Source organism: Oncorhynchus tshawytscha, linkage group LG07 (genome assembly GCF_018296145.1).
Source record: "Oncorhynchus tshawytscha isolate Ot180627B linkage group LG07, Otsh_v2.0, whole genome shotgun sequence".
NCBI lineage: Eukaryota > Metazoa > Chordata > Actinopteri > Salmoniformes > Salmonidae > Oncorhynchus > Oncorhynchus tshawytscha.
In genome coordinates, this window is record NC_056435.1 from 12,425,829 (window position 1) to 12,440,897 (window position 15,069).

Genomic DNA, 15,069 nt, shown 5'->3' on the forward strand with positions numbered 1-15,069 from the left:
CTACCGTTCTGTTGGTGACATGGTCAGATTGTCTCATTGTAGTAGAGCTACTGTTCTGTGGGTGACATGGTCAGATTGTCTCATTGTAGTAGTTCTACCGTTCTGTGGGTGACATGGTCAGATTGTCTCATTGTAGTGGGGCTACCGTTCTGTGGGTGACATGGTCAGATTGTCTCATTGTAGTAGTTCTACCGTTCTGTGGGTGACATGGTCAGATTGTCTCATTGTAGTAGGGCTACCGTTCTGTGGGTGACATGGTCAGATTGTCTCATTGTAGTAGTTCTACCGTTCTGTGGGTGACATGGTCAGATTGTCTCATTGTAGTAGGGCTACCGTTCTGTGGGTGACATGGTCAGATTGTCTCATTGTAGTAGGGCTACCATTCTGTGTGTGACATGGTCAGATTGTCTCATTGTAGTAGAGCTACCGTTCTGTAGGTGACATGGTCAGATTCTCATTGTAGTAGTTCTACCATTCTGTGGGTGACATGGTCAGATTGTCTAATTGCATCAATGTTCCTACGGTCCAAATGTATTGTAATGGGCCAGAACTGACACATGCAGGCATCAAATAACATGAAATCAATGTGAATCTATTACAATTTCACTTATTGCTTTGTCACTTAATAGGTTGGGAAATAGAGTTGCAAAATTCCGATTATTTTCCCAAAATTCCCAGGTTTTCTAGAAATCCTGGTTGGATTATTCCCAAATCAGGATGTAATAAGTGGGAAAACCAGAAACCTCCAACCAGGTTTTTGGGAATACCAGGGAATATTGGGACAAAATTACCTGAATTTTACAACCCTATTTGGGAATAAAAAATATTCTCTTTTGCAGCATTTCCTCACAGATGAAATATGACAGAGACAACTGAAGGCTTAGCCTGCAGCTGCACTCTGATTCACTCTGGTCCACACAGTCTGACTGTCTGGATCTGCACTGGGTCCCTGAGGAGTAGATGGCTGACAGTCAGTCTGTCCTCTGAAACTCCTCCTATTGAACCAAATCCACTAATAATACTAGAAGGAGAGGCACTATCAGCACATCACTTCATACGTCTGACTGACTGCTTTGACATTCTCACTCTCTGGAGTCTGGAGAGAAAGAATAACTGCAGTGCCGGTGGTCTTGCACCTGGCAGTGACACATATTCCTCTCCCCACCGGATACCAGGTTTCAATCCCCACTCCAACCCTTTGTCATTTTGCACTCAATAATGAAACAAGATTCTGGGCATCGATACACAGCATATCAAATTTGCTCCCTCACCATTATCTCTAATCATGACATTTCTACCATGATATAATTGAACTTGTATCAAAGGTTTGGATGAGATTACATTTTAATTGAAAGACAGGGCTGTAACCTGTAGTCCACTTTGATTTCATTATAATAAGTCCTTGGTCATGTGGCCGGTTAAGAGCAATAGTATTGAAAGGGATGCAAATGTATTTATCTCTGGCGAGACTGAGCTAGTGGTGTCAGTCAGAGTGTTGGTGGCCGAGTAAGAGCACCAGGGAGTCCCTAGTCCACTAGGGAGTAGGGACAGGTACACTGTACACCAGGGAGCCACTAGGGAGCAGGGACAGGTATACTGTACACCAGGGAGTCCCTAGTCCACTAGGGAGCAGGGACAGGAATACTGTACACCAGGGAGTCCCTAGTCCACTAGGGAGCAGGGACAGGTATACTGTACACCAGGGAGCCACTAGGGAGCAGGGACAGGTATGCTGTACACCAGGGAGCAACTAGGGAGCAGGGACAGGTATGCTGTACACCAGGGAGCCACTAGGGAGCAGGGACAGGTATGCTGTACACCAGGGTCCCACTAGGGAGCAGGGACAGGTATGCTGTACACCAGGGAGCCACTAGGGAGCAGGGACAGGTATACTGTACACCAGGGAGCCACTAGGGAGCAGGGACAGGTATGATGTACACCAGGGAGCCACTAGGGTGCAGGGACAGGTATACTGTACACCAGGGAGCAACTAGGGAGCAGGGACAGGTATACTGTACACCAGGGAGCCACTAAGCCACTAGGGAGCAGGGACAGGTATACTGTACACCAGGGAGTCACTAGGGAGCAGGGACAGGTATGATGTACACCAGGGAGCCACTAGGGTGCAGGGACAGGTATACTGTACACCAGGGAGCAACTAGGGAGCAGGGACAGGTATACTGTACACCAGGGAGCCACTAAGCCACTAGGGAGCAGGGACAGGTATACTGTACACCAGGGAGTCACTAAGCCACTAGGGAGCAGGGACAGGTATACTGTACACCAGGGAGTCCCTAGGCCACTAGGGAGCAGGGGCAGGTATACTGTACACCAGGGAGTCCCTATGCCACTAGGGAGCAGGGACAGGTATACTGTACACCAGGGAGTCCCTAGGCCACTAGGGAGCAGGGACAGGTATACTGTACACCAGGGAGCCACTAGGGAGCAGGAACAGGTATACTGTACACCAGGGAGCCACTAGGGAGCAGGAACAGGTATACACCAGGGAGCAAGATGTCACTCCACTCTTCCAAGGGGCAGATTGAAAGCTTCTGGCCAAGAGAAAAGCAGATTAAATCCTCTCTTCAGATTTGAGTTCTTCAAGAGTATTATACATAAACCTGGTTTGTTTGAGAGCTACAGCAAGTAGTTTTTGCATGATAAAAAGCCACCAGATCTTTGTGAGGACCAGCACTTATTTTTTGTATGTCAGCATTTCTTGGCATCTGGCTTCCAACTTCTCTCTTATTTGTCTTTATTTATTTTCTTTATCTTATCTCCCGAAATAAAAACTTCACCCAGAAATTCTAGTTGTGGAGTTGTGCAGAGCAACCGAAGCTATAAGCTTGACCAAAGTTGCTCACACTTGAACATGAATTCAGCTGTACTAAGTATAAAACGCTTTTTTAAAACCAAGATAGGAGTCAGCAATGTAGCCTTCTAGTAATGCATGCAAACGACCGGATTCTCGCCTCATTGGCAATGATTGATGAATTGGGGAGAGGCATTATACCGCAATTGAAGCCACTTACACCAATGGCTGTAAGGATGGGAACTTGATAGATCCATTTTATGTTACCAGCACTTAACTCCCAGCATCTGGGGGGAGGGAAAGAGAAAGAGAGAGAGATTAGAGTACATTTGTACTGCAGGAGTTCCTTACTGCTCTCAAAACAGTGCAAGGTGCAAGGTGTCGAGGTGCAACAAAAGTGTAGTCTCTCTTGCCAGACTCAGGGCGCTCCGCACACACAGCGGCTGTGAGAAGAGGCAAAGGTGTGCAGCTGCAACAATAAGGCAAGTAGGCCGCTGACTGAATGAGAACAAGAGTTCTGCAACACCTCGGGAGATCCTGTTTCCAAGCCAGATGATTGCGGGGAGCCTAGACAGCCGATGCACAGAGTTCATCTCAGCAGGCACCTGCATGCTGCCATGGGCTCCTCCACTTAAAGTGTGTTGCTGGAGGTTTATGTGTTACACGGATATGGTAGATGAAGGATGGGGGCGGCGTGTCACTCTCACCCACCGTGCGTCTGCCAGCGTTGCCCGGACAACAGCCCAGGCGGCGACGAAGAGAGCAGGGACACCTGTAATTAGAGAGGACAATGATTGCCTTAAGATCTTCAGTACTCTGAATACATTAAATTGATACCGGCAAGAGCAGTGAGATTCTTGTTTCTTCTTTTAAGATATTAAATGATCCCCACACACCTGCAACAAGCAAACTCATATGTCGGAGTGCTTTTCCTATTTTGAATAACAGCTATAGTGGCCGTCAACAACATGAGCGCTGTTGTGATTGGGTGACTGCATGCGTTTCTAAGACGTCAGAGCAGCTCACCCCATCCAATCAGGGTAAAGCCCCACAGGTATTTGGTGTTCGAGTAGAAGGCCATGAAGATGAGGCTGTGGAGGTACAGCCCCTCTACCAGGATCCAGTAGTAGTTGGTTGCCAGGAAGTAAATGAAGAGCAACACAGTGATCTTGCATCCAACCTGGTAAAATCAACAGATTGTTAAAAATATCCTGTAGTGCAAAGATCTGTGATCCAGTGGTAACACTTTCGGCTCCATACACATATGCAGCTCCCTGCCAGCGACAGGGATCAATCCCTGCATGCCCCCTTCTCACTGTCTCCTCCTCACGTATCTCCCACTCTAATCTATCTGTCAATAAAGCACAAATGAAAAAAAGTGATTGTCCCACGAGCTGAACCACACAGAATGCTTTGTGACCAGAAAACAGATTGAAGTATTAGTCATAGTAGGGATATCAGATGTGTTGGTGCAAACAGCAGTTTTTTAAATTTTTATCTATGCACAAATCGTCCCATTTGTCATGATTTACCTGCTGAGGGAAGTCTTTTTTTTTTCTCTAGAAATGCAAACTAAATAGTTAACTAAATAGTATGTTTTTCTAGTAATAAAAATTAAGTTCTGGGAAAATAAAAACCTTTGAATGTTATTCTCTTTCCCTGATGTTTGTCTGTCGTGATGGAGATATTTGTGTAGAGGAAATTGACGCCTGCCTGGGGATATCCTGACAGAGGAAAAACTGGAACAACAAGATGGCGCCGACAGAGATGGTCGCCTCGCTTCGAGTCCTATTTAGTTTTTAAAAATGTATTATTTCTTACACTGTTACCCCAGGAAATCTTAAGTCTTATTACATACAGCCGGGAAGAACTATTGGATATAAAAGCGACGTCAACTTACCAACATTATGACCAGGAATACGACTTTCCCGAAGCGGATCCTCTGGACCAACACTCAGGACAATGGATCTAATCCCAGAAGCCGAGCCAAAACAACGGTACCACAGAAGGGGCAGACTGAGCGGCCTCCTGGTCAGGCTCCGTAGACCTGCACATCGCCCACTGCTCCCAAGTATACTACTCACCAATGTCCAGTCTCTAGGCAACAAGGTAGATGAAATTCGAGCAAGGGTTGTCTTCCAGAGAGACATCAGAGATTGTAACATCCTCTGTTTCATGGAAACATGGCTCTCTCAGGATATGTTGTTGGAATCGGTTCAGCCACCGGGCTTCTCCATGCATCGCACCGATAGAGAAGAGGAAGGGCGGGGGTGTATGCTTCATGATTAATGACTTGTGTAATCAGAACATACAGGAAGTCCTTCTGCTCACCCGGCCTAGAATTCCTTACAATCAAGTGCCGGCCATATTATCTCCCAAGAGAATTCTGGTCAGTTATCATCACAGTGGTGTACATTCCCCCTCAAGCAGACACCAAGACTGCCCTCAAGGAACTTCATTGGACTCTATGTAAACTGGAAACTATATATCCTGAGGCTGCATTTACTGTAGCTGGGGATATTAACAAAGCAAATTTGAGAACAAGGCAACCTAAATTCTATCAGCATATTGACTGCACTACGCGCGGGTGTAATACACTCGGTCACTGCTACTCTAACTTCCGAGATGCAAACAAAGCCCTCCCCCGCCCTTCCTTTGGCTAATCCGACCACGACGCCATCTTGCTCCTACCGTCTTATAGGCAGAAACTCAAACAGGATGTACCAGTGACTAGAACCATTCAACGCTGGTCTGACCAATCGGAATCCAACTTTCAAGATTGTTTTGATCACGTGGACTGGAATATGTTCCGGTCAGTCTCAGATAACATCGATCTATACGCTGACTCGGTGAGTGAGTTTAAAGAAGTGCATTGGAGATGTATCCACTGTGACTATTAAAACCTACCCTAACCAGAAACCGTGGATGGGTGGCAGCATTCGCGCAAATCTGAAAGCGCGAACCACTGCATTTAACCATGGAAAGAGGTCTGGGAATATGGCTGAATATAAACAGTGTAGTTATCCCCTCCGCAAGGCAATCAAAATGCCGGTTCAGGGACAAAGTGGGGCCGCAATTCAGTGGCTCAGACACGAGCCGAATGTGGCAGGGTCTACAGGAAATAACAGACTACAAAAAGAAAACTAGCCATGTCACGGACGTTAAGCTTCCAGACAAACTAAATACCTTCTTTGCCCACTTTGAGGATAAAACAGTGCCACTGTCGCGGCCCACTAACAAGGACTGTACCCCCCCCCCCTCTCCTTCTCCATGACCGACGTGAGTAAAACATTTAAATGTGTTAACCCTCACAAGGCTGCTGGCCCAGACGGCATCCCTAGCCGCGTCCTCAGAGCATGCGCGTACCAGCTGGCTGGTGTGTTTACGGACATATTCAATCACTCCCTATCCCAGTCTGCTGTCCCCACATGCTTCAAGATGGCCACCATTGTTCCTGTACCCAAGAAGGCAAAGATAACTGAACTAAATTACAACCACTCCGTAGCAGTCACCTCTGTCATCATGAAGTGCTTTGAGAGACTAGTCAAGGATTATATCACCTTCACCTTGCCGGCCACCGTAGACCCACTTCAGTTTGCATACCGCCACAACAAGTCCACAGACGATGCAATCGCCATCACACTTCCCTATCCCACCTGGACAAGAGGAATACCTACAGTATATAAGAATGCTGTCCATTGACTACAGCTCAGCATTCAACATCACAGGACCCTCCAAGCGCATCAACAAGCTGGAGGCCCTGGGTCTCAACCCCACCCTGTGTAATTGGGTCCTGGACTTTCTGACGGGCCGTCCCCAGGTGGTGAAGGTAGAAAACAACATCTACACTTCGCTGACCCTCAACACTGGGGCCCCACAAGGGTGCGAGCTTAGCCCCCTCCTGTTCTCCCTGTTCACCCACAACTGTGTGGCCATGCATGCTTCTAACTCAATCATCAAGTTTGCAGACAACACAACAGTAGTGGGCTTGATTACCAATAACAACAAGACAGCCTATAGGGAGGAGGTGAGGGCCCTTGGAGTGTGGTGCTAGGAAAATAACCTCTCACTAAACATAACAAAGGAGATGATCGTGGACTTCAGGAAATAGCAGAGGGAGCACCCCCCATCCACATTGAAGGGACAGCAGTGGAGAAGGTAGAAAGTTAAGTTCACCAAAAACCCTGACAAAACTTTTACAGATGCACAATCGAGAGCATCCTGTCAGGCTGTATCACCGCCTGCACCTCCCTCAATGGCAATGCCGCCGCAAGGTCATCAACATTATCAAAGACATTGGTTACGTGTGGCAGCGGTAGTGCTGCAATCGACCATGATGGCATAGGAGTGACATGGGTTTGAATACCCACCCCAGCCACTTTCCTCCCTTCACAAACTATAAATCCACAGTAGATCTACATTCTGAACTGTCTAAATAAAGAGAAAAATACAGCAAAGCTCTCTAGGCTTGTCTGAATACCCCTACCTGCGTTCTAAGTAGTACTCTGACTGGGTATGCAAAAACAAAGATTTACAGCATGTGACACTTCTAAAAATGTATGCTGTAAACACCAGGATGTCATATATCTAGGATACATTCGCTAGGATGAATTCACTGCACACTGAAGAGAATGGTCTTTCCAGACCATGTTTGACTACAGCTGATAACCAGAGTACCAAAAATGAACAAATGGCGGGAAACAACACAATTGACTATCGCCCTGAGGCACTCACACCTGCCATTATGAAGTGCAGTCTAGTTAAGGAACACATATCACCTATAACTTAACAGACACCCTAGACCCACCGCAATTTGCATACCACCCCAATAGATCCATGGATGACGCAATTGTCTGCACACTGCCCTATGCCATCTGGACAAGAGGAATACCTATGTAAGAATACTGTTCATTGACTACAGCTCAGCATTCAACACCATAATACCCTCCAAGCTAATCATTAAGATTGGGGCCCTGGGTCTGAACCCTGTGTAATTGGATCCTAGACATCCTGACGTTAGGCAACAACACCTCCACCATGTTGATCCTCAACACAGGGGCTCCACAAGGGTGTATGCTCAACCCCTTCCCGTAGTCCCTGCTCACCCATGACTGCGTGGCCACGCACATCTCCAACGTAATCATCAAGTTTGCTGACGACAACAATGGTAGGCCTGATTACCAACACCTACGAGACAGTGTACAGGGAGGTGAGGACCCTGGCGGAGTGGTGCCTGGAAAATAACCTCTCCATCAACGTCAACAAAATGAAGGAGCTGATTGTGGACTTCAGGAGACAGCAAAGGGAGCACACCGCCATCCACTGGGACGCAGTGGATAAGGTTCCTCGCCATACACATCACTAACAATCTGAAATGGTCCACTCACGCAGACAGACAGTTCTTCAGGAGGCTGAAGAACCCGGTTACTCAACCCTGCACCTTAGAGGCTGATGCCCTATGTATAGTACATAGATATTGAACACGGGTCACAATGTTTAAACTGTTTTACCCACTTCATGTGTATTTTGTGGGGTCCCGAGTGGCGCAGCGGTCTAAGGCACTGCATCTCAGTGTAAGACATGTCACTATAGTACCTGGTTCGAATCCAGGCTGTATCACATTCAGACGTATTTGGGAGTTCCAAAGGGTGCCGCAAAAATTGGCCCAGCGTCGTCTGGGTTTGGCCGGAGTAGACCGTCATTGTAAATAAGAATTTGTTTGAAGTGATAGTGTCTGGATTTGACCTTGTATTTCTGTGTGTTTATTATAGTTAAGTCTATGATTTGATATTTGATAGAGCAGTCTGACTGAAGGGTGGTAGGCAGCAGCAGGCTCGTAAGAGTCAAAGGTATATGGTTTAGAGAGAAATAGTCGACACTTTATAATTCCTGTAATAACTTGCGGCTGAACTTGAAAGGGGTTCCTTCGTTATTTTACCGTTCATGTCTTCCATAGAGAATGTCTTGATCTACTTCAAATAAGGTCTGTGTTTCGTGCTTAAACCGCCTCAGCGTTTTGATACCCGTGTAAATCCCACTAGGATAAGGTAACGTTTGTCAAAAATATTTTCATAAATCAACTCTACAATTTTTTAAATCTTTTTAAAATCTTCGCTTATATTTAGCCAATATTGATCCTATGGATATCTACAAAGTTATACAATTGGCAAGGTGGTGTAGGTCTACACGATACACAGACCTTGTTTTAAGTGAATCTAAAAATATCCTATTGAATAAATGAACGAAGGAACCGCTTTTCAGATTTTGCTAGAAGGTGTCATGGGAATTATGACTCACACTTTGGTAGTCAATTCTTACCATGTCCATTATTAAAATAGGATTACCTGCATATAGAAATTAGTTTTTGTTTTCAACATTCATCACAGGTAACTTAAACTCTATTTTTATTCAAACAGTTGAGAGTATTTGTCTCCTAAGCAGACTCTTCAGTATTATTGTCACTTCAGAGATCTGTGTGTGTTTTACAGATGGCAGAGAAAAGAGGAGCACCAGTGTGGAATTGGCACCAGGGAAAGCAGAGCACCAGTGTGGAATTGGCACCAGGAAAAGCAGAGCACCAGTGTGGAATTGGCACCAGGAAAAGCAGAGCACCAGTGTGGAATTGGCACCAGGAAAAGCAGAGCACCAGTGTGGAATTGGCACCAGGAAAAGCAGAGCACCAGTGTGGAATTGGCACCAGGAAAAGCAGAGCACCAGTGTGGAATTGGCACCAGGAAAAGCAGAGCACCAGTGTGGAATTGGCACCAGGGAAAGCAAGGTGTCTTATTTGTGATAAAGATGTAAGCATGGGGTCAGCAACGGCTAAATCAAAAAATACCACCAACCTGTGGAATCACCTTAAAGAACACCCATCCAAAAGCCCATATGTACTATATTAAGTTAAAATAAAAGTGTTCATTGTTCATTCAGTATTGTTGCAATTGTCATTATTACAAAAGTGTGTATATACAAGATATATATACACAATTTAAAAATCGTCCGATTCATTTTTTCGGCCTCCAATAATCGGTATCGGCGTTGAAAAATCATAATCGGTCGACCTCTAATTACAATGCTGAAACATGAGGTGATGGCGGCGGATGAATGGCATGACAATGGACCTTAGTATCTCGTCACGATATCTCTGTGCATTGAAATTGCTATCTATAAAATGAAATCGTGTTCGTTATCTGTAGCTTGTGCGTGTCCATACCATAACCCCACCGCCACCATGGAGCACTCTGTTCACAACGTTGACATGAGCAAATCGCTCGCCCACATGAAGCCATCTGCTCGGTACAGTTGAAACAGGTGTGCCAGTGTCCATAGAAGGTGAGCATTTTCCCACTGAAGTTGGTTATAACGCCAAACTGCAGTAAGGTCAAGACCTTGGTGAGGACGACGAGCACCCAGATGACCTTCTCTGAGATGGTTTCTGACCGTTTGCGCAGAAATTCTTTGGTTGTACAAACACACAGTTACATCAGCTGTCTGGGTGGCTGGTCTCAGATGATCCCGTATGATGTGGAGGCCCTGGGCTGGCGTGGATAACACGTGGTCTGCGGTTGAAAAAGCCTTCAAAGCGAAGCTGGTTGAGAGAGAATGCCAAGAGTGTGCAAAGCGGTCAACAAGGCAAAGGGTGGCTACTTTGAAGAATCTAAAAATGATTCGTTTAACCTCTTTAACCCCCCTACTCTTTTCAATTTTTGCCTGAAGACATACCCAAATCTAACTGCCTGGAGCTCAGGCACAGAACCAAGGATATGCATATTCTTGGTACCGTTTGAAAGAAAACACTCTGAAGTTTGTGTAAATGTGAATTGAATGTAGGAGAATATAACACAATAGATCTGGTTTAGATAATACAATGAAAAAAACATACGTTTTTTTCTTTTTATTGTTGTATCATCATCTTTAAAATGAAAAAGATAAAACAAACATTCAGATAGGCTGATGGTGACAATTTCAGTGAAAAATATAAGAGGGCAACAGTACTTGTGCAAAGTTTCAGAATGATAACTTCCAAAATGAGTGTGCTACATGACATTTATCATGAAGTCACCCAGGTGCCCCACACAAGTAGCCCAAATGTACCCAAGTGGCCAAATTGGTGAAGTTATACATTTTGAAGGGAATAACTATATACAAAATACCAAAATGGTATTCTAACACCCCCCAAAAAAAAATAGAGAAAAATAAAAAAATAAAAAATATACATTTACAAAATAACACTTTCAATATTTGGAAGGCCCTCAGTCCTCTACACAATATTATGCTGCTGATGCCAGGTGCCATAGCACATCCATGCCTGCAGAAATACATTTGGGCAGATGAACCAGCTTCAGTGGGGGATGGACACCGTGGCACTGGGGGCTCCCATTCGGAGTCAGTGTCACTGTGAAATAAAATGTTCAGTTAGAATATTTTCACATATGAGCCCTGTATCAACAGGTATAATAAACAGATATATATAGAGTACAGGGAACATAAAGTTGAATATATTATTATAGACCTGCTAGATCTACTGACCCTATTATATTATGACAGACCAGCTAGATCTACTGTCTTTATTATATTACAACAGACCAGCTGTATATACTGTCTCCATTTCACTTTGGCCATTGTTGTGGGCCTGCCCTCCCCTCAACAGCCTCAAATAGGCTATTTCATTTCACAAATAATATTTTATATTATTAATTTCAAACAGCAGCATTAGCATGAGAAGAACTTACCGGTCCAAAACAATGTCCTCTCCTTTCAAAAAATATTCCTCCATTTGGGAATCGCTAAATGAATCGTCCTCGATCAATTTCTTCTAAAATTGTGTGTACATCTGTATATCTAGACTTAGATTTAGCTTTTCCTGACTTAGTCGCCATACGGATTGATATATAAACAGCTGAATATGCGCTTTACCAAAACAATGCTGTGCGCAACATGCGTTGCTCCTTCCGGTATGAATCGTCAATGGCGAATGAACCTCTTTACGCCGGAGTTTACTACATGGGTTGGTCTTCCAACACATAAACATTACATATTGCCGTTTACCTCAGCTCATTGGCTATCTACCCAGCTAGATTTCAAGACAATCCGTGGTCATTGGGTTAAAATACAGTCAATCAACGAAACAGCGGGCAAATCATTGGTGCACAATGATGTCATTACTTGTTGTCTTCAAATCAGTTTCTTTCAGTCAATACGTCCCGCAAAATGACCCATCAGGTTTGGTTGTGTTACAAACAAACCAGTTGATTGCAATGAAACCAAATATGACTGGAAAAGTCACGTTCTGTGTGTGTATTTACCTTGAATGTGTCGTCGAAAATGTAATGAGACGGAATTCACGACACAAGCGGTTCACAAAATGTTTTGTGTTAGGCTATAGAAATGGATTTTATCAAACAAAAAAACATTCATTGTGTAACAATGAGCATTGGGATTGCAAACAGAGGAAGATCGTCAAAGGTAAACAATTAATTTTATTGCAGTTTGTGATTTTGTTACGCCTGTGCTGGTTGAAAGTTGTTTTTTATGGGGCTCTATCCTCAGATAATCGCACTTTCGCAGTAAATCCTTTTTTAAATCTGACAACGCAGTTGGATTAGCAAGATTCTAGGCTTTTGAAACATGTGAGACACTTGTATTTTCATTAATGTTTAATATGACTATTTATGTAGCGATCACCGTATGTTGTCGAATTTCAGCCTGCTACCGGGTTCCGTGCGCAGAGAGGTTAACACTTTTTTGGTTACTACATGATTCCATATCTGTGGGACTCCAAGGGTCAAGGGGTCTGAATACTTTCCGAAAGCACTGTATATTTCTACTCCGGACTCCAATATTGACCACCCTAATATTTCTATATTCCTTAATTCCGTTCTTTTACATGTGTGTGTATTGTTGTGTATTGTCAGACATTACTACACTGTTGGAGCTAGGAAATCAAGCATTTCGCTACACCCATAATAACATTGCTAAATATGTGAATGTGACCAATATCATTTCATTTGATTTCGATTTTCGATTTGATTCAATGTGTATTCATCAACCCCGCTATGTTGTGCCGTTATTTATGCGATGACACTTGAGCGCAAGCCTTTAAGTGCACTTCATACAACAAACAAACTGACCTTGAAGTCGAAGGGAAGAACATTACAGTACTCACAAACTGGGAGTTGTCAAGGGGCATAGCAGAGATGGTCTTGTAGTTGTCCATGAGCGCTGTGTCAAACTCCTGCAGACCTCCGTTGGTGTGGACCACCTTGTCTTTGACAAAGATGCTGACGGCACGCAGCATGAAGGACACGAACAGGTGCAAGTGGATGTAGTTCCTAGTGCAGTGGAGGCGTCTGCATGGCAGGTGTAAAACACTCAAGGCTCAACAATCACTATATTCGACCAATGAAATGTATTTTATAAAACCCTTTCACATCAGCAGTTGTCACATCGTGCTTTACCCAGCCTGGAACCCCAAAGAGAAAGCAAAGCAGTAGCAAAAGGACAGTGGCTAAGAAAAACTAAGTAGAAACCTAGAGAGTGTTTGTTTCGGCATTCAAACCTAGTTTGTGTTGAAAGAAATGTGGAAATGTACAGTTAATACACATACAACTGCATTGAAGACAATAACCTGAATTGAGTAAAATACCCTAAATTCCACGTTTTTTTAAATCACAATGGCCCACCGCAAATCAGCTTCCCGCAGATCATTTGAGTTTGTTTTACAGTGTACGGTGGTTTTTTCAACGGCATCTGTGTTGAAATACTGAGGGAAGATTGAGAGTAAGACGTCCTTCTCTAACTGCATTCATAATACTGACAGCTCATAATGAAAAGCATCGATTTGTTGTATTCAAGTCTCTAACTCAACCAACTAAATCTATTCTTTAACTTGTACAAAGGGGTGTTCTACTCTGTTATTAGGGAATCATGACAGTCCTATTCTTTACATTTGATTCTAGGTTGAGTTGGAGACATGAATACCATGTCATGTCAATGATTAATTTGTAGACAAAACTAGAATTAAGGCCAGACTAAGTCAGTGGCACAATACAGTTTTTGCAATACAGTAAATAGCCTGTTAACTTTTTTCGAAAAGTTAACAAGTGATATGTTCGATTCAGGACTCCAACTAAACCAACATTAAAAGTTAAAGAATAAGATTAAGCCAGTGGCTCAGATGAAACTATCCAAACATTAGATATACTTTTAAAACGTGAATATTTAGCTGTGTTGTCAATCAAACACAATTCAATAATAATTTTCTAATATAGTAAATAGCCTAGAGTTAAGGCTATCTTACAAACTAATGTAGCAGTGTTTATTCAAACTTAAAATGAGTAACATGTTGAGGAAAGTGTTCATGGTCAAAATAGCATGCAAAGGTTGCAGGTCTGTGGAGATCTTCACAATTGCTATAATAATCGGTGTAGAATCTTGCTCAGCATTGACCACTTGCTTGCACATGTACTTTTATTGTAATCTCAACTGTTATCGAGGTCATTTGGTTGTGCTATTAGATGAAGCACAGTGACAACACATTAAGTTGTTGTACAAATACAAACATATCTGACATTGTGTTCCCGTTTGAACTTTGTTGTGCTTTAAAATGGTCGAAAGCGCAGTGATAACACATTCAGGTGACAACTAAAAATCGAAAAAAAAAATTCCATTGGAATTTAGTTGAGGTTTTAGATGGTTGAAAGCAGAGTGATAACACATTGGGAATTCAACAAACCTCTGGCAGTTTTTTTTTTGAGCGGGTGAATAAAGATTGAAATCTCGTTGAGAATTTGGAGATGAGTCAAGAGGATGGCCAGGACATTTATTTTTACTTCTCATTTACATGCGTGACTGTTTTTGGAAAATGGTGATGAACAGCTGAGGCTTAGTGCTGTAGGACCTCGGTGCCATTTACACAGGTGGATAGAGCAGCACATAGAAATATATGGATGAGCAAAGACCGAGTGGCATACATCTGCATCCCAATATATGTCCTTTCTCCCAAGGTCTGCACTTGTTCACTTCCTTTCATAGGCCGAAAGGAAATGACTGGTATAACGCAAACTATATTTGTGGGAAGGAGCGCACAACTGCACACTTCTGGAGAAAGGACCAATCGTTGGGACACAAGGCTGTCTTACCTGAAGTAGCCTATGATGACAATGGCCCCTAGAAGAGAGATGAAGGACAGTGCATATCCAATGGTGTACATGACGTACAGCCGGTCAAAGAAGTCCTGCTAGAGAGAAATGGATATG

At 43.7% G+C, this 15,069-nt stretch overlaps 1 protein-coding gene across 1 annotated transcript in view; it reads right to left on the reverse strand.

Annotated features, from left to right (window-relative positions):
* The window catches only part of LOC112253993 (parathyroid hormone 2 receptor-like), a 40,327-nt gene that overhangs the window by 12,356 nt on the left and 12,902 nt on the right, over window positions 1-15,069 (reverse strand). Inside the window, exons 5-9 of the mRNA XM_042324122.1 lie at window positions 14,953-15,050; window positions 12,978-13,161; window positions 3,839-3,992; window positions 3,524-3,584; window positions 3,033-3,099 (exon numbers count right to left, since the gene is read on the reverse strand). Of these exons, the coding sequence (XP_042180056.1) occupies window positions 3,033-3,099; window positions 3,524-3,584; window positions 3,839-3,992; window positions 12,978-13,161; window positions 14,953-15,050 (564 nt within the window). The remainder of the gene's footprint in view (window positions 1-3,032; window positions 3,100-3,523; window positions 3,585-3,838; window positions 3,993-12,977; window positions 13,162-14,952; window positions 15,051-15,069) is intronic.